Source organism: Thamnophis elegans, chromosome 5, assembly GCF_009769535.1.
Source record: "Thamnophis elegans isolate rThaEle1 chromosome 5, rThaEle1.pri, whole genome shotgun sequence".
Lineage (NCBI taxonomy): Eukaryota > Metazoa > Chordata > Lepidosauria > Squamata > Colubridae > Thamnophis > Thamnophis elegans.
This window is the reverse complement of record NC_045545.1, coordinates 46,176,545-46,194,907: the sequence shown is the minus strand read 5'-3', so window position 1 is coordinate 46,194,907 and position 18,363 is coordinate 46,176,545. Positions and strand designations below refer to the sequence as shown.

Below are 18,363 nucleotides of genomic sequence, written 5' to 3'. Positions count from 1 at the left end.
GCAATCAATTCATACTGCTCTGAATTACAGAAATTCAAATCCAATACATCTGTAGGGCAGCAGATGAGGAAAGGCTTCATGCTTTACAATATAGACTAGCTGAGCATCCACCTCTCCAAAACTGCTGGGGAAGAGTTCAGTTTGTAACTCATCACAACATCTTTAGAATCAAACTGAGATATATGGACCCGAAGGGCAGTTTTCTATGTACCTTAATGGCTGAAATCTCACATATAATCTATTTGCTTTATTTTTATGTCTTCAGTAGAAATTAATTCTGCTTGTCTGCAGAACAGACTGCTCATGCTTGTGTTATACGTATTAGATTAGGGGTTCCTATATATTTTTTGCATTACACCTCCCTGTAGGGTAATCTTTAATGTATATAATAATCATTGGCTACAATGAAATCCTTACAAATTTACACGACAATGCACATGAAAAGAATTTTAAAAAATTGCCAATACTGTGGTTCCCACATTAGACAATTATGATATTGAAGCCTTGAGATACTGTGTAGAGTTTTTAGGAGCCTGATAGCACCTTTTCCAACTAGCAAATCGTATTAAATGGCGTAAGTTTTCATGAGATGGTATCAAGCTCTTCCTGATTTCTGCCACCAACTAACATTTCTCTCATCCTATAATGTGCAGTTTTATTACTGTACTCCCAAAAATATTGTTTTTGGATGGGAAAAATGTAGAAAACAGCACAATGATTAAGGGACTTTCATTGTATTAAGTTTGGGGAGTATAGCTTAAGAGGAAAAGGTGAATGGGACATTGATAATGATGTATTATATTATATTGTGATGTGAATGCATATTTTTTCTTTCAGAATAGTAAACCATCCAAGTAAGCTGACAATAAGAGAAGAAAGACAAAACAAAATATCTCACATAATGTAAACTATTGGATTTGCTAATGAAAGATGCTATGAACTCAAAAGCTTTAAGTTTAACAAAACATACTGTAATCATTTCTTAAAAACGGCACTTTCATTCAATATTTTCAAATGTTTGAATTTTTCTGATACACTTAATTCAAGAATTTGAAAGCAGGGAATGTGTATGTGTGTGTGTGTCTGTACTAAAAATCAGTGGGGAATCATTGAACAAGTTATGGCTTAATTTGCATGTTTGTAAAAGTTATACTTTTGCATTGTATATAGATCTGTTCATTGTGGCTTCTTCATGGTTCTAAGAATCTGTGGCTTAATGGAATATGAAAATTCCACACATTAACTCCAGCCACCTTTGCTGAAAAATAAAAAAAGATATATTAATTCTCACGTCATGTTGGTGATCCTTCCATGGGTCCTTGAAGAACCACTCAAGCAGGGTCCCAATGTTGGGCCAGAGAGGCTTTGGGGTGGATCCAACTGAATTCTTCCTGTCTTGTCCTGTGTGAAACTACCCGAGGTCTTTTTTTTTTTCCTGGGGGTTTCTATCAAGTTCTCCACATTACTACAGAACAGACACTGCCTTTCTTGCTGTGACTCACAAGAGACACACATGACACGGGGACCCTTTTGCCAAGAGGTTCTTTGTGGACAACCAGGAGCATCCTATCTCAGCAGGGCTCTGGAGATGGTTCCTGCTGATCCAAACACGAACCGTTTTTTGTCAGCTGATCTTTATGCATATCTGTACATACCTTGTACAGATAAAGAACAATTGCTGGTTTGGAGTGGCCCAACAACCCTTGTTGACCAAAATGAGCCTATCTGATAAGATTATATTTGCTAATAATAACCAATAACAAATGATTATGACAATAAACAAAATCATCAAATATTATAGGTTTTCAGAAATAGTCAACATGCAAACACCATCTTCTAGAATCCTCTCCTCTTGGTGTTTTCTTTTTTTTAAGATGGCTTTTCTTGTGAAATTATTCCATTTTCACAAGGTAGAACATTGGGGAGGGCCAGTTGTTTTCCATTTCTCACCCCCACCATGTTTTTTGTCCCTCTCCCGTCCTTTCAGAGATTATTTTTGGGCAACCTCTTTGGATTTACAGCCCTTGTAAAGAAGTGCTCTTGTTTCCCTCACAAACAGGTGAAGGAAAAGCACATTCACAGGCGGGCTGTTTGTGGCTGCTTTGGGATTCCAGGACTGAGCACTCAAGGCTGCCTTTCAACCTTGGTCTCCAGTGAAGAACTTGGAAATGCGCCACGTCGGGAGGCCTCCCCGCCGCGATTCGACAGTACCTGATTGGTCGAAGGTACTCAGGGAAGGGCCGGATTCCTCCGTGCACGCGCTGCGTTTTTGCGGCGGATCACAGCCATTCGAGCAGAGGTGCGAGGCGCCTGAGAAGTCCTCTTGCCGCGAGGTTGCTGCTTGCCCACAAGAGGAGAACCTGGCCGTGCAGAAGGGAGGCCCCACCGCGCACCAGCTTTTTCAGCAGCGAGGGCTGACGCGGCTCCTTTAAGAGCCGCAGGTCTATGGAAATGAGCCTCGCAGAGCTGCTGCCGCAGCGGAGCCGAGCCGGGCTTGCTTGGCAGGCGGCTAGACCTTAGCTGGCTGCGGCGGGAGAGCAGGCAGCGGCGGACCTGCTCGGGCTCATCGGGAGAACCCGGCGGGGGGGGAGCCCGTCGGCTCGGATTTCCCATTTGGCATGAAGCGCAATTGCTGATCGCTGGACGGACAAAACGAAAACCGGACTGCGGGCGGTGGGAGATGGGCGGCGGCGGCGGCGGCGCCCCCGGCCGGGCTGTGCTGCTACTGCTGGCGCTGGGGATCCCCCGTTCCCGCGCCGACGGCTCCGAACCGCCCCCTCCCTGCGCCCCCTTCAGGGACCCTCGGCTGCCTGAGCGGCCGCTGTCACCACGGAGCGAACCGGCCGCTTGCGCCGAGCCGCCGCCGCTATGGCTTTGCCGGGTTTCGCGTCCGGCCCGCGGCCTCTGGGCGCACCTGCTGGGGCCGCGGTGCGATGGTGCTTCGGCGGCGGCGGCGGCGGCGGGCGAGGATGGAGAGCTGTTGCTGTTAAGCCACCTTCTCTTGGCCCCGGTTCCGGCCGGTCGATTCCGCAGAGGGAGAAGCCGGACTCTATGCTTGAAACCGGGCACCCACATTCCTTTGCCGTCCGCTAGCTCGCGGGGCGGCTGCCAGCTAAGGTGTGCGGTGCAAGGCGGCGGCGGCGGCGGCAGCGAAGGCGAAAACGACGTTAGAGACAAGCGTGGGCCGTTGCATCCCCAGGGAGAATTGATACTGCCCCCACGAGCCCTGTGTCTCCGGCCGGGACGCCCGTTACGATTGGGGCTGTCGTGCCAACTCTGCGATGAGAAGACGGAGATCTTGGTCCACTGGCTCTTGGCGGTGGGCTCTTCACAGCAGGAGATGGAGAAGTTGTGGCCCTCGGAGGGGTGTGGCTGCCAAGGTGAGGGGGGCAGCAGAAGGAAGCGGGATGTGAATACCGGCCCCCAGTTCCAGATGCCCACCTACCAAGTATCAGTGCCAGAGAACAGACCAGCAGGCACACCTGTGATCTTGCTGAGGGCCGTGGACCCTGATGAGGGGGATGCGGGCCGATTGGACTACTCCATGGATGCTCTCTTCGACAGCCGTTCCAACAGCTTCTTTGCCATTGATCCCCAGACAGGAGCCGTGACTACAGCTGAAGAGCTGGATCGAGAAACCAAAAGCACCCATGTGTTCCGGGTGACAGCGACAGACCACGGCATACCACGTCGCACAGCTCTGGCCACACTCACAATCACTGTCAGTGACACCAACGACCATGATCCTGTGTTTGAGCAGCAGGAGTATAAGGAGAGCATGCGGGAGAACCTTGAGGTTGGCTATGAAGTGTTGACAGTGAGAGCAACCGATGGTGATGCCAGCCCCAATGCCAACATCCTGTACCGCATTTTGAACGGGAATGGGGTCAACAGGATCTTTGAGATTGACCCCAAGTCTGGAGTCATCCGTACCAATGGCCTTGTGGACAGAGAAGCTGTGGAATCCTACCAGCTGATAGTGGAGGCCAATGACCAGGGCCGAGACCCGGGAGCGCGCAGCAGCACGGCCACAATTCATATTACAGTGGAGGATGACAATGACAACTCACCGCAATTCAGTGAGAAGCGTTATATTGTACAGGTACCGGAGAATGTGGCCTCAAATACCCACATCCTGCAGGTAAATGCCACAGACAGGGACAAAGGCAGCAATGCTATGGTGCATTATAGCATAATGAGTGGCAACACACGGGGACAATTTTACATAGATGCCCAAATAGGTAATATTGATGTAGTCAGCCAGCTTGATTATGAGATGAATAAGGAATACACTCTTCGCATTAGGGCCCAAGATGGAGGAAGGCCTCCTCTTTCCAACATCAGTGGGCTGGTGACCATCCAGGTACTGGATGTGAATGACAATGCTCCTATCTTTGTTAGCACCCCTTTCCAGTCCACAGTGTTGGAAAATGTACCTGTGGGCTATTCTGTTATTCACATCCAAGCCATTGATGCAGATTCTGGGGAGAATGCCCGACTTGAATATGCTCTGGTTGACATGAGTCCCAATTTCCCTTTTACTATCAATAACAACACAGGCTGGATTGTAGTGGCTTCTGGTTTGGATCGTGAAGCTGTGGACTTTTATAAATTTGGGGTTGAGGCCAGAGATCATGGTAGCCCTCCAATGACTTCTTCAGCAAGTGTTAGTATTACTGTTTTGGATGTCAACGATAACAATCCTGAATTCACGCAAAGGGAATATACCATGCGTCTCAATGAAGATGCAGCGGTGGGCACCAGTGTTCTTATTGTCTCAGCCATTGATCGGGATGTCAACAGCGTCATCACCTATCAGATCACGAATGGGAATACTCGCAATCGCTTCTCCATCACCAGCCAGAGTGGTGGTGGTCTCATCACTCTGGCCCTACCCTTGGATTATAAATTAGAACGGCAGTACCTTCTTACAATCACAGCTTCTGATGGCACTCGATTTGACACAGCTCAGGTCTTTGTTAATGTAACTGATGCTAATACACATCGGCCAGTGTTCCAGAGCTCCCATTACACTGTTAACATCAATGAGGACAGTCCAGTGGGTACAACTGTAGTTATTATCAGTGCTACGGATGAAGATACAGGGGAGAATGCTCGCATCACTTACTTCATGGAAGATAGTATTCCTCAGTTTAAAATTGATATAGATACTGGTGCTGTGACAACTCAGATGGAATTGGATTACGAAGACCAAGTATCCTATACTTTGGCAATTACAGCTCGTGACAATGGCATCCCACAGAAATCAGATACCACCTATCTAGAAATACTAGTTAATGATGTCAATGACAATGCCCCTCAGTTTTTAAGGGATAATTACCAAGGATCTGTCTATGAGGATGTACCTGGTTTCACAAGTGTCCTACAGGTTTCTGCTACAGATAGAGACTCTGGGATGAATGGGAGAGTGTTCTATACCTTTCAGGGTGGAGATGATGGTGATGGAGACTTCATAATTGAAACCACCTCTGGTATTGTTAGGACGTTGCGTAGACTGGACAGGGAAAATGTTCCACTCTACGAGCTTAGAGCATATGCAGTTGATAAAGGAGTACCAGCCATGAGGACTCCAATTGATGTCCATGTCACTATTCTTGATGTCAATGACAACCCCCCTGTCTTTGAGCATGATGAGTTTGACATCTTTGTGGAAGAAAATAGTCCAATAGGCTTAGTGGTGTCCCGAATCACTGCCAGTGATCCAGATGAGGGTACCAATGCTCAAATTATGTATCAGATAGTGGAAGGTAATATTCCGGAGGTCTTCCAACTTGATATCTTCTCAGGAGAGTTGACAGCACTGATGGATTTGGATTATGAGACCAAGTCTGAGTATGTCATAGTAGTCCAAGCTACTTCAGCTCCACTGGTAAGCCGGGCTACTGTGCATGTTCGCTTACTGGATAAGAATGACAATGTTCCAGTCTTGAAGAACTTTGAGATCATATTCAATAACTACATCACCAACAAGTCCAGCAGTTTCCCCACTGGAGTGATTGGCAAGATCCCAGCCTATGATCCTGATGTTTCTGATAGTCTTACATACAGTTTTGAGCAAGGCAATGAATTGAAACTTGTTCTCTTGAACCACAGTACTGGAGAACTACGTTTGAGCAGAGCCCTGGATAACAATAGACCTTTGGAGGCAACCATGAGAATTTCTGTAACAGGTAAGGTGTGTTTTGGTGTGGGAGATACTAGTCTGAATTTGTATCAGCTTATGGACTGGGATCGCATATACTACTAGGCTATAATAAAATTTGGTTTATAACTTTATAAGTCATGGTTATATCCATTCTGGTATATCACCTGTAGTTATAGCTTATGTGATGTGTGAATCCAGCTAATTGTGGCTTGGCTAACAAAATACAGATTTTTTTAAAAATGTGGTTAGCAATGTGAACATAATTGTAGAGACCAGAAGGAAGTAATTAAGTTATTTTATCCAATTTCTACTTCAAGTTTTCATCGTTACCCAATTGAGAAGCTATAGCTATAGAGATTATTATAGTAATTAAGAAAGGAAACAAAATCACATATGAAAACAAATCACTGAGGCTGACCCCTAATCTTTGATTAAGTTTATAGGTGTTGTGCAAATGGATGGATGACACCTTTTAGAAATTCAACTGCCAGTCTCTCATTTTGGGTTCTTTTGATAGAGACATTGTAGAATTGGTGGGGATTGAAGAATATGCAAACAATTAATTTTGTTGCATTACCCCAGTTGACTGTCATAGTCTTCATTCTAAAATAGTTCCATCTCTCTATGTTGCCAATTTTCCAGAAAAATATCTCCTCCTCCTCTCTTTTCTGTTGAAATCAGTCAAATCGCTCAAAATTAATCCCAAATAGGATTGACTTGTCTCATATATGACTAGATTGAATGATGATGTGAAGGCATCAAAATCGCTTTTTAGTGGCCAGGACAGATTGCATGAGATGCCAGGAGAATGAATTCTGTGAATATTTCTAAGTAGGAATTGATGCTCTTCTGTCAGTGCTAGAAAGCAGAGGAAGAAAAGAATTTGGTGTGGTTGTCACAAAGTGACTTGGTTATCATATAAAGCAGCTAGCAGATAGTTTGTCTGTATTTGCCACTTGGGGTTCCCATAAAAACCTTGATGATGTAAATTTATGCCATTGAAAGTTTGTTAGTCTTTACGCTGCCTGGAGACTATTTTTACTTGAGCAGACAAATAAGCTGTTCTTCTGCTAAATTTGTGCCACAGGTTGGCATACTGTGGAAGAAATGTGTCAGGGGATCTGAAGATACAACCCCTTTAATTAGCCATATGCTCTTCTTTTCTTACATTGCCTCTTTATTAGGGTGCCTAATGCCTAGCAATTAACTTAAATTAAATGTCACTATCCCAATTCAGAGCTTTTCAAGGGCTGCAGGCATCAACAGATAGATAGTTATAAGTAACATATAGCTAAAAGTAAAGGAAACCATTGATGGTGTCAGGGCCAGTGATAAAATCTTAAGATTGTAAATGTTCAAATGACAAAGTTCTGCAATGGCAGGAATATTTTATACGTTTGATTATGCACGACAAAAATGTAATTCTGCGTAGCTTGTTAAAAAGAGAAAGGTCATGTTCAGAGTCAGTTTGGCCAACCAAGTCACCTTATTGAGGGCTACCAAATCTGGGCTATGAAAATTCAGACAATCTTTAGAGGTCAGGAAAGTTTTAGAGCTTTCTAGATGTCTTTGCTGCCAAAGACTTGGAGTTCTACCCTAAACCTATAACATTGTCTATAAACTATTTTAGCTAAAATAGGCTTTCCTAGTATTATGTCCTCTATCTATAGTTGGACCTAGTGGGAGCAAATATGGCTGGATTAATTATTTAATTTAAGAATAGTTTTGGCCAGGACTTAGATGATTAGAGATATGGCATTTCAGGACTTCTGGTTAGTTTCTGTGTGCTACGGTTTGCTAAGACTTTATTTTGCTAAAGCTTTTTGCTCAAAGACCTCCCTACAACCATCATTATTGGCAAGCTCTTTCCTGCATCACTGTACCCTGTGTGTTTCAGAGGGCTCTGGCAATTGGAGCTTCTTCCCATTTCATTTTCTACATTGTCCCTGACTTAGTATTTCGCTTGGGAACTGTAGGAAATAGCTAGTTTCTTGCAAGTCCTTGGACTGTAAAAATCAGATCTGGAAATAGGCAGAGCATATACTAGAATGGCCCTTGGCTAAGATGGTACCAATTGTGCCCATTCCAAATGATTGAGTATATGAGCGAAGAAGTAGCATTGATGGTGCAAATGCAAGGAGGTGACACATTTGGTTAGACTAGATAAAGCCTACAATGGTGTCTGTTGCTCATTCCATCTCCACGGTTGAAAAGATAATCCTCAATCTCACAACTCACTTATGTCACGTCTCCCACTTGGTGCAAGACATAGTTCATCTTTTCCTAGAACAAACTTGGTGGCCTACATTATTAGACTTATCCGGAGAAAAAGGCTCTGTCCCATGTTCTTCAGAAGAGAATAGGTTACAAACATTTAAGTCTCTACTTCTATAGCATCTCCACGTGGCAATTTCCTCTATCAGGAAAGTCAGTTCCTCAAAGTCAGTTGAGTTTTTGTATGATGTTTTAACTATGCACCAAGTTAGTTCTGATTAGGCAATGTTCGTTTTCCCTATAGACTTAGAGAGTGTCTACCCTGACCAGCACTCAAAATTATTTTCCTTCAGCAATAACTTTTACTAGTCATTACTTGACTATTTCTTTCTTGGGTCGTTGTAGTCACACCTGTTCTACCAGGTTTCTGGTAGGAATTATGGAGCCACATTTATGGTCCAAATTTTGCATGTGATGCTGCTGGTATCTACCTTCAGGGAGCAATAATGATGGATAGTTGGAGCAAACTCAGTTTGAAGTGAACCAAATGCCGGTGGCAAATTTTACAGGCTTTGCCACTGAAATATATGTAGATATGTGTGGATTGATTGCAGATGTGTCAAGAATTGTAGTTTCAATTGACCTGTTTTACCTTACCATTTGAAGGCTATTATTGAGTTATTGTATACTTTTTAAATAAAAATAAAACTTTACTGCTTAATTATTATTAACACCAACATCCTCCCACATTGGAGAATATGCTTTCCTGCAGGTTCTACATATTGACATTTGCTCTCCTTTTGTTTGATAAAAGGAATTACATGCTTTCAATTTAATGTATGTGTCTATCAAATTTTTCTTACATACCGTATATACTCGAGTATAGGCCGACCCGAATATAAGCCGAGGCAGCTAATTTTACCACAAAAAACTGGAAAAGTTATTGACTCGAGTATAAGCCTAGGGTGGGAAATGCAGCAGCTACCGGTAAATTTCAAAAATAAAAATAGATACCAATAATGTTTTTGAATATTTATTTCAAAGAAAAACAGTAAACTAGCGGTGTATTCAATGAAATACTTCACTCACCTCATGATGCTGATGTCCCGCTGTGATGATGATGTCCTGTGCAGCCGCGGGAGCGATGTCCCGCCTCCTATGACACACGGCACAGTGATTCCTATCATTGGATCACTGTACCAGAGGAGGTGGGACATCGCTATGTGGCTGCTTGCCATAACAAGGAGGAGGTGGGACATCGTTGCAGAGCGGCAGGAGGAGAGGAAGGGGAATCGTAAGACAGCCCTGCATTACATTAGAACGTGAGGAGGGGGGATGGTGCGGTGCGCGCTGCGCGGCAAACTGACACAGAGGGAGGGGAAACTCACAGGGGCACTGGGCCATTCACGAGTGTCACCCAGCGGCATGGCCCCGCCCCTTTTTCTCCTCCATTTCGGGCACATTTTTCACTGACTCGAGTATAAGCCGAGGCGGCTTTTTTCAGCCCAAAAAGTGGGCTGAAAAACTAGGCTTATACTCGAGTATATACAGTAACTAAATTTTCTGCATGCTTCATAATTAAAGTGTTATTAATATTGCATCTTATTTTCTTGCTTCTAGTCCATAATATATTTTGCAGTATGTATCTCTTTCTTAGTTCCAACGTACAGCATATTTTTCTATATAAAAGCCCAAACAGTATTGATTCTTTTAAAAAAAAAAATCCTATTTCAAGCGAGCATAGTACTACATCTCCAGATATAGACAAAATTTTGTCAACTGAATATCCTTCAGATCTGTTGGATTATCAACCTCTTTTCAGGAACATTGATGTTGATATATTATTGTTCTGAAGCTATTGAGATTGAAATATTATCTGTGGCTCTTAAAGGACTGTTCACACTAAATAAGTACAATTAAGGCTAGAATATAGCAGGATACAGTGATTTTGGCCTATACCTTCCTAAAAGGAAAGGTATTTTTTTTCTTCCTGCCTGTTTGTAAAAATAACAGTCGGATTTTCTAGATTATCCCAAATGTTGCAGAAGAACAAAGGAAAGAGATTCAAATATATGTTGGGGGGGAAATGAAATTCTTTGTCCCAGGAGTATCATTGCATATTCACCCCTCAACCCCCATTAATATCACCCTCTCTAGCATAGATGATGATAGGCCTGCTTGCTGGAAACAAATTTGGAGATGTGTAAGAGCAGCTGCCCTGGGTTTCAGCAATTAAACTCCCAGCATGGTAGCTAAAGATCGCACCTGCTTAGTGGAGATAGGCAAACAGGGACTGGGGAATACTGCACAGTGGCAAGATTAGAGGAGTGATAATATCCATGGCTCCTGGCTGCCTTTGGAGCCTTGCTGAATGATATTGCTGCCTCTGATGGAAGCCCCTGGCACTATTAGACATTGATGCAGCTGGCACTCTGGGCCTGGTCACTTGCAGCAAAGAATGGGTTTTCTTTGATTCTTCTGCCATAGCAATAAATCAAGAATACTCAGCTAAATTGCCAGATAACAGATTGGTAGTTCTTAAAAAAGCATCCAAATATAGGTAGTCCTCTACTTATAACAGTTCTTTTAGTGACCGTTTGAAGTTACAATGGCACTGAAACAAGTGACTCATGACACTTACAACTATAGGTTTAACTGCAACATCCCCATGGTCATGTGATTTACGTTCAGATGCTTGGCAACTGGTTCATATTTATGATGGTTGCGCTGTCCCGGGGTCAAGTAGTTCCCTTTTGCAACTTTCTGACCAGCAAAGTCAACGAGGAAGCCAGGTTTACTTAACAACCGTGTGACTAACTTAATGAGTGCAGTGATTCACTTAACAACTATGGTAAGAAAGGTCGTAAAATGGGGCAAAATTCACTTAACAAAGGTCTCGCTTAGCAACAGAAATTTGGGGCTCAATCGAGGTCGTAGGTTGAGGACTAGCTGTCATAGGTTTTCCATTGTACCATTTTCTAGTAATGGTTTGTTGCACTAATGATTGTATGATGATGTTGAGCCCAACTTCAGTTTCTACATATGGCAGATAAAAAAGATGCTGGAAAATATACAGGAGATAACAGAGGAGGAGAAAGAAGAAGAGAAAATAGAACCAGGTGTAAATTTGATGAATGTGGGTTCATGTACTTGGATCTTGTTGCAATAGAGCAGTAATGGAGAACCTTTTTTTGCCTCGAGTGCCCAAAGCACTTGCGCATGCGCTACTGCATTTGTGTGCCCACCCCCATAATTTAATGCTCCCTGTGCCGTGCCCCCTGTGCATGCGTGTGTGACCCCCCCCCAGCTGCCCTGCACATGCGTGCAAGTTTTTCTTGGAGCCTGGGGGGCGAAAATGGCCACCCCCCCCCGAAGGCTTCCAGAGGCCAGAAATGGCCCCTTTTCAGACTTCCGGTGGGCCGGAGGGTCCGTTTTTGCCTCCTTCAGGCTCCAGAGGCTTTCTAGGAGCCTGGGACGGGTGAAAAACAGCTCAACACACAAACCGGAAGTTCGGGAATGAACTTGCTGGTTGCCCTTCCCTGGCTTTAGGAGACTTCTCTGAATGCGCATGCGCGCTGAAGCTGACAGGGCATGTGCCCTCATGTGCCCTCATAAATGACTCCCGTGCCACCTGTGGCACGCCTGCCATATGTTCGTCATCACATCAATAGAGGGATGTAGGCATCTCAGTGGTTTCCAGAGAGTTTGGCTTCCATGTCTCAAAACCTGTTGCCACTGACAGTGCTTAACTCTGGCTGATAGGAAGGCATCTAATGGAAAAATAAGCTGTAGGGAGAAAATATATCAAGGCCATATCTATAATTCAGAAAGGAATGAAATTAATTAGTTGAAAATTTACAGTATTAAGTTGGAGATAATTTGAAAATACGTTGCAATAAGATCAGAGTTTTGAAAGATCTAAGTAAACATAATAGATCCAGAATGTTCAAATTACATAAAGGTATTTTTAAAATAGTATTTCAACTGAACATTATGATGTAAATTTAGATTTCATAAAACCAGTATGAGCAATCCTATTTTTTCCTCAAAAGGAGCAGAGAGCCAATATTAATGATTTTTGCTCAGAAAATGATGGGCAAGTTAGTATAATGCACTAAATTGGATAATATAGTACAAAATGGCTCACCTGTATAACAGGGACACTTCAAAATAATTCTTTTGAAATCTTACTGCTCTTATTAATGTAACACTGAGAATACAAGAGGATCTTTTCTCTATTAGAACAATTTTATCACCTAGATTACAATTGTTGAGTCTGTTTGGACCATAATTTAGCTTCCTGGAGTGAACCATGGATTCACAGAGTCACCATTCACTCTGTACTTGAAAAATCAGAGGTTTACAGTATATATTAGCTGCAATATAGCATGTGATCAGAAACAAACATTATGGTCAATCTGAATTCTGATAGTGACAAAATAACAGCTAGACTCATAAACTGTATTCTGAAATTGCCATGTTTCAGCATATTATACATAAAACTAGTCACATTTTGTGACTGTAGAGACTTCAGTTAGTATAAAAAGAATGAGGGCAGTTTGTGTACTTGTTTGTTGCAGTTTTGGCTTGCAGTATTAACCTATGGTTTATTTGTTATATCCCAATACAGCCAGTAGCTGGTTTTACCATTCTGCTATGCAGTGGTGGGTTCCGGATCCTGTTGCAACCGGTACGGTTGCAAGGGGCCTGGCGTGCACCACATGAACGCATGCAGCACGTGCATGTGTACCTACATCTTGCAATGCCTCCGCAACGCTCCAGCTGCTCAGCGGAGTGCTGTGCAGGCGCTGTGCGCTCTGCGCTGAAGAGCTCAAATACAGGTAAGGAGCTCGGGCAGTCAGGTGGGCCCTCTGGCGCACCATACCAGAATGGTACCCGATGCTCTGGGCAGGCACCGGTACGTGTGTACCGGGGTGTACTGCCTGCAACCCACCACTGCTGCTATGCCAGGTTCAGGGGTGGGTTGCTGCTGGTTTGGCCCGGATCGGGTGAACCGGTAGTAGCGACGGCGGGAGGCTCCGCCCATCCGCCCAAACTCTTCTGTGCATGTGCAGGAGCGCGCCCGAATCAGTAGTAAAAAAAATTGGCAACCCACCACTGGTCAGGTTTCTTCATTTTAACACCCTCTGCGTTATTAGGATTGCTGCCTGCTCCTAGAATCTCTCAGCCAGCAAGCTGCAAGTGTTGCAGTCCTAATTTATCTTAAAGGTGCTTATTTAATTGTTCCTGCAAGTTGATGTAAATGATGAACTCTGGACAATTTCATCATGTTTTATTTTTATTTACTTACTTTCGCTTGTTCTGAGAGAAAGAAACTAGGTAGCTAGGTTTGATAAGAAGCAAAATAATTTGGCTTGAACAGCCTCCTGCAGCATTTTACCGGCCAAAATGGGATGCGGGGAAGGTGGGCACATGAGGCTCCCCCGCACATCACTTTCACTCTCCCCAGTATCCAGCAGCACTCTGCTTGCCAAAAACGGGCCACATGGAGACCTCAGGCCAGCAGAGGCACAGCGGGTTGGTCCTTTGATATTTCCAGGCCGGCCCCAAGGGCCAGATTTAAGCACCGTGCGGGCTGGATCTGGCCCGCGGGCCTTGTGTTTGACACCCCTGATGTAGACCATTCAGTAAAGGTTTCCTCTGGGTGTCAGTAATAGGGTTTTTTTTCTCCCACATTTTGCTTCTTACCAATCATGGTCTGTCACTTTCTTTATATGCTATCCTATTAGATTTTTTTCCCATGTCATTTTTTTTTTGCCAGTCCCTATAATCTTGGCCAAATGACTTTCTACTTTCTTAGATTGAATTGGTTTACAGTTGTGTCTGTTCAAGTATTTTGAACCATGAAATAGGATTTTCTATAAATTAAAGGGTGCCAGGAATATGATTAGCATGTGAAAATATTAGAGCACGCTTGGCAACTGCTAGAATCCTCCAGTCTAAGACAACTTGCTATAGTGGTTGGGAGTTGGCCTAGATAATTTACTTAAACCATCTGTTCCACCTTTATAACTATAATGCCACCTCTAAATTGGAGGAATGACTATGGAGGAATGGTTAATCAGTTATCCTTTCAAGGATCTTCTGGCTATGATATAATTTTAGTATTGGGAATGAACTGATTTATGATGTGGAAGATTGTGAGATGCAAAGCAAAGAAATTACCCAGTTCCTATTTCATAGATTCTAGTAGTGAGATAGCAGAGAAGAAAAATTAAAAGGAGCAGATCTCTGCCAGCAATATCTGCTGAAGAAATATAAACCATCAAAAATTGGAGTATGGAAAATGGAGTTCCTTTTATAAGTGAACAGTATTTTCTATGAAAGTGTATTGGAATGTCTTGTGAAACTAACTTCATTGAAGGTAAACGAATTACAACGATTCGTTCAGTGATCATTTGAAGTTACAATGGCACTGAAAAAAGTTACTTATGACTGTTACTTATGACACGTACGACTGTTGCAGCATCCCTATGGTCATGTGAATAAAATTTGACTGCTTGGCAACTGGTTCATCCTTATGACTGTTGCTGTGTCCCAAAGTTACACGATCACCTTTTGTGACCATCTGATAAGCAAAGTCAATGGGCAAGCCAGATTCACTTAAGAACCAGTTACTAGTTTAACAACTGCCTCGGTTCACTTAACAACTGTCTCATTTAACAACATAAATTTTGGGCTCAATTGTGACCATAAGCCGAGGACTATGTGTATTTTTTTTAAATCTGTACATTCAGATACCAGTGTTCAAAAGGTTTCTAAGTTGCACCAGTTGTAAAGAAGATTGTGCCAATCTGTAATTTCCTTGAATATGAGTACAGTACTGTAATGTGACAAGAATGAAAATAAATTACTATTAGTCACAGTGGTGGGTTCTTAAATTTTTTACTACCGGTTCTGTGGTCATGGCTAGGTGGGGAGGCATGTGACTGAGGCACATTGACATCATTGGGGAGGCATTTGACATCATCACGCCCACGCCCACTCAGTCACATGCCCTCCCACCTAGCCACGACCACCGAACCGATGAAAATTTATGTTTTGCCAGCTGGGAGGCTGGCAAAGAAGCCTTGCTTTCCCTGCCATCATCACTGCTTCTACCTCAGCACTGAATGGTCAGTGCCCCCCTACACACACACACACACACACACCACTTAACAAACCTCGCTTAACGAAGCGGGCATGGCACACCTAGAGCCGCCACTTCTTCGCAACAGCTGAGGACCTCTTCCTCTTGGAGCTCCAGGTAGGGGCGGGGCGCAGCATGGAAGTGAATTCCAAGCGCCCGGAAGGTGAGTGAGGATTCCCCTCAGCATTTTTTCCCACCAGTGGAAAAAGTGCTGAGAATTGACCCCCACCGACCCACCATCGCTGTCCCCCTGCCACCACTTGGAGCTCTAGGCAGCTGGCAAAAGGTGAGCGAGGATCCCCCTGAGCATTTTTTTCCTGTCAATGGAAAACATGCTGAGAGATCACCCCCGCTGCCCTGCCTGCTACTTGGAGCTTGCTGCTGCCCACCACCTGGAGCTCCAAGCAGTAGGGGAGGGGAGGAAAGCTACAATGCCAGCAGCTTCAGGACACACTGGCCAGTGGGGAGGGGCGGGAGGCTACGCTAGCACGAATGCATATCTGTGTGTAGGCAGAAGGAGGCAGTTCTGTGGATCCACGTGGCGAAGGCGAGACAGGGTGAGTGTCCAAGCGGGTCGGTTCGGGGGCGTGGCCAGCCAGCCATCACTACTGGTTCAGCAACCCACACCCAGTTACCACTACCGGTTTGCCTGAACTGGTCTGAACTGGGAGCAACCCACCTCTGATTAGTCAATATCTGAGCAATAGTTTGCGTCTCTGAAACGGAGAGTTTTGAATCAAAGTTCAAGAATATGCTCATGAAGTGGTGCAGTGTAGTGTTTTTGTATTGTGCTTCCAGATTGGCATTGTCATGCATCTCATTCCAACATAATTCACATGCAGAACATTTGAGTTATCACTTACTGTGGAGCAGTTTACTTGGCTAATGTTCAATGAGGAACATAAAGGAGCTTTTTTCAACAGTCTTGTTTCCATTGAAAACTGTGTCCCATGGCAAATGTCCCCACTTTCCTCTGAATGAGAGTAAGATCTGATTGGGTGATTGCTTGATTATGTAAGATCAGGTTGTTTTTGACTCCTAGTCAAAAACATAGATGACTACATAGATAGATTCCCCCCCACACACACCACTCTCTCCCTATCTTGTTATTTCAGGTCTCCCAATGGTGTTGTCATTGCCACTGCAACTGAATCCGTTCCACATTACTGCTGACTACTTTCTTTTTCTCTTTCCTTTCACCTTTCCCGGCATTAGAGTCTTTTCCAGAGAGCTAGACATTCACATAATGTATCAAAAGTAGGACAATTTGAACCTGGTCATTTTTGTCTTGAGTAAGAACTCTGAGTTGATCTATTTCATGATCCATTGGTTTGCTTTCTTGGCTGCCCACAATAATCTTGGCCGTCTTCTCCAACACTAAAATTGAAAGGCATCAATACTTTTCCCGTCCTGCTGCTTTAAAGTCCAACTTTTGCTTCTAAAGAATGTTACAGGATATGTTTGCATGATTCTGATCTTTGTAGGAATAGATATAAACACAGCACTAATAATTTCAGCATATACGTAGTCTGGTTCCCTTCATCGCATGGAGATATGTACGTTGCTTTGGATCAATTGATCAAAAAAATAATATTGAATCTTTAGAAGGTTTACATCAATTACATATATTCTGAGTTCAGCATCTGCTTAAACATTCCTGCAGTTCTTTAGCATTAAGTTCTCTCCTTCCTAATCCATTTGCCAGACTGTTTCTGCCACTTCTATAGTGGCAGGATCATTGTGATAAGATTGTGAATCGGCATGCTGATTTGGTACCATGTCAACATTTCCATTTTTAGCAAGGTAGTTCTGACTTTCGATACTGTTAAGTTGACCCAGGTGGTCTGGCTTTACTTCTTTAGCATTGGCCTCTATTATAATAAGGATACATATAATGACTTTTCCTCTATGGTGAGCATGTGCAGAGCACATATTTGGAAGGGCTTTGTTAAGCAGTATTCCCAACTTTTCTTCCTTTATTCCTCAGTCTCCAAATTATATTTTTCTCTTAAAACTTTCTGTTGCTGGGCTTGGTTGTGATGTGTTAATGCTATATATTTCTAAATTTTATTCCCATATCATGACACAAGAAGAAAGGTTCAAGACCATGCTTCAGATCATGTGATTTCTTACACTATCCCATTTTATGCTTCCTTTGGAATAAATAGACTTTTGGCCATTCTCTTCCTTGCCTTGAGAGTTGGAGACATCTGTTCCATTGGTCTCTAGCCTCACAGGTTCAGTCCTTCAAGTAGGAACTGCTTTTCCTTTACTCTGCAACCGTATGCTTTATGCATCAGAGTGAATTAATATGCTGTCTAGCATGTCCAGACAGGCTATCCCAGCTGAAGTTTTGTGGAGTTCAGAAAAGTAGGTTTCCATCTATCTCATCTTGGTTGGAGGGTCATTGCCACTAAACAGAATTTGAGGCTTGGTTTCTTCTGTTGTAAATGTATAGTTTAGTAAATAAAACATCCTAGACTTCATAAAATTTGGTAATTGAGAGAAAGTATGCCTATCAACATTGTCTTTCCTACAAAATAAAAGAGAATCCAAATTCTTATATGCCAATTATATCAACCCAAAGGTTGGGTTGCCTTTTTCAAGAGGCAACTGAACTTTCTGGTTTTTCTTTGAAGATGGTTCACTTCTTGGATGAGAAGCTTTGGGATAATCATGATCTGGATTACTGAAAAGCTCCAGAGACATTATGTTAACAATATTTAACCAATGATATTTAATATTTAACTTACCCTGTTTGGCTTCCAGTCCTACCTGACTGGACTTGGTATCATAACTATTATTTTACTCAGAAGGATAACAATTTGTTTTC

At 43.3% G+C, this 18,363-nt stretch overlaps 1 protein-coding gene across 2 annotated transcripts in view; it reads left to right on the top strand.

Moving 5' to 3' along the window:
• The first annotated feature begins 2,316 nt into the window (after positions 1-2,316).
• Positions 2,317-18,363, top strand: part of CELSR2 (cadherin EGF LAG seven-pass G-type receptor 2) — a 118,510-nt gene continuing 102,463 nt past the window's right edge. For both annotated transcript variants that reach the window (XM_032218438.1, XM_032218437.1), the window contains exon 1: positions 2,317-6,191. In XM_032218438.1, coding sequence (XP_032074329.1) covers positions 2,681-6,191 — 3,511 coding nt within the window. In that variant the 5' untranslated portion in view covers positions 2,317-2,680. The remainder of the gene's footprint in view (positions 6,192-18,363) is intronic.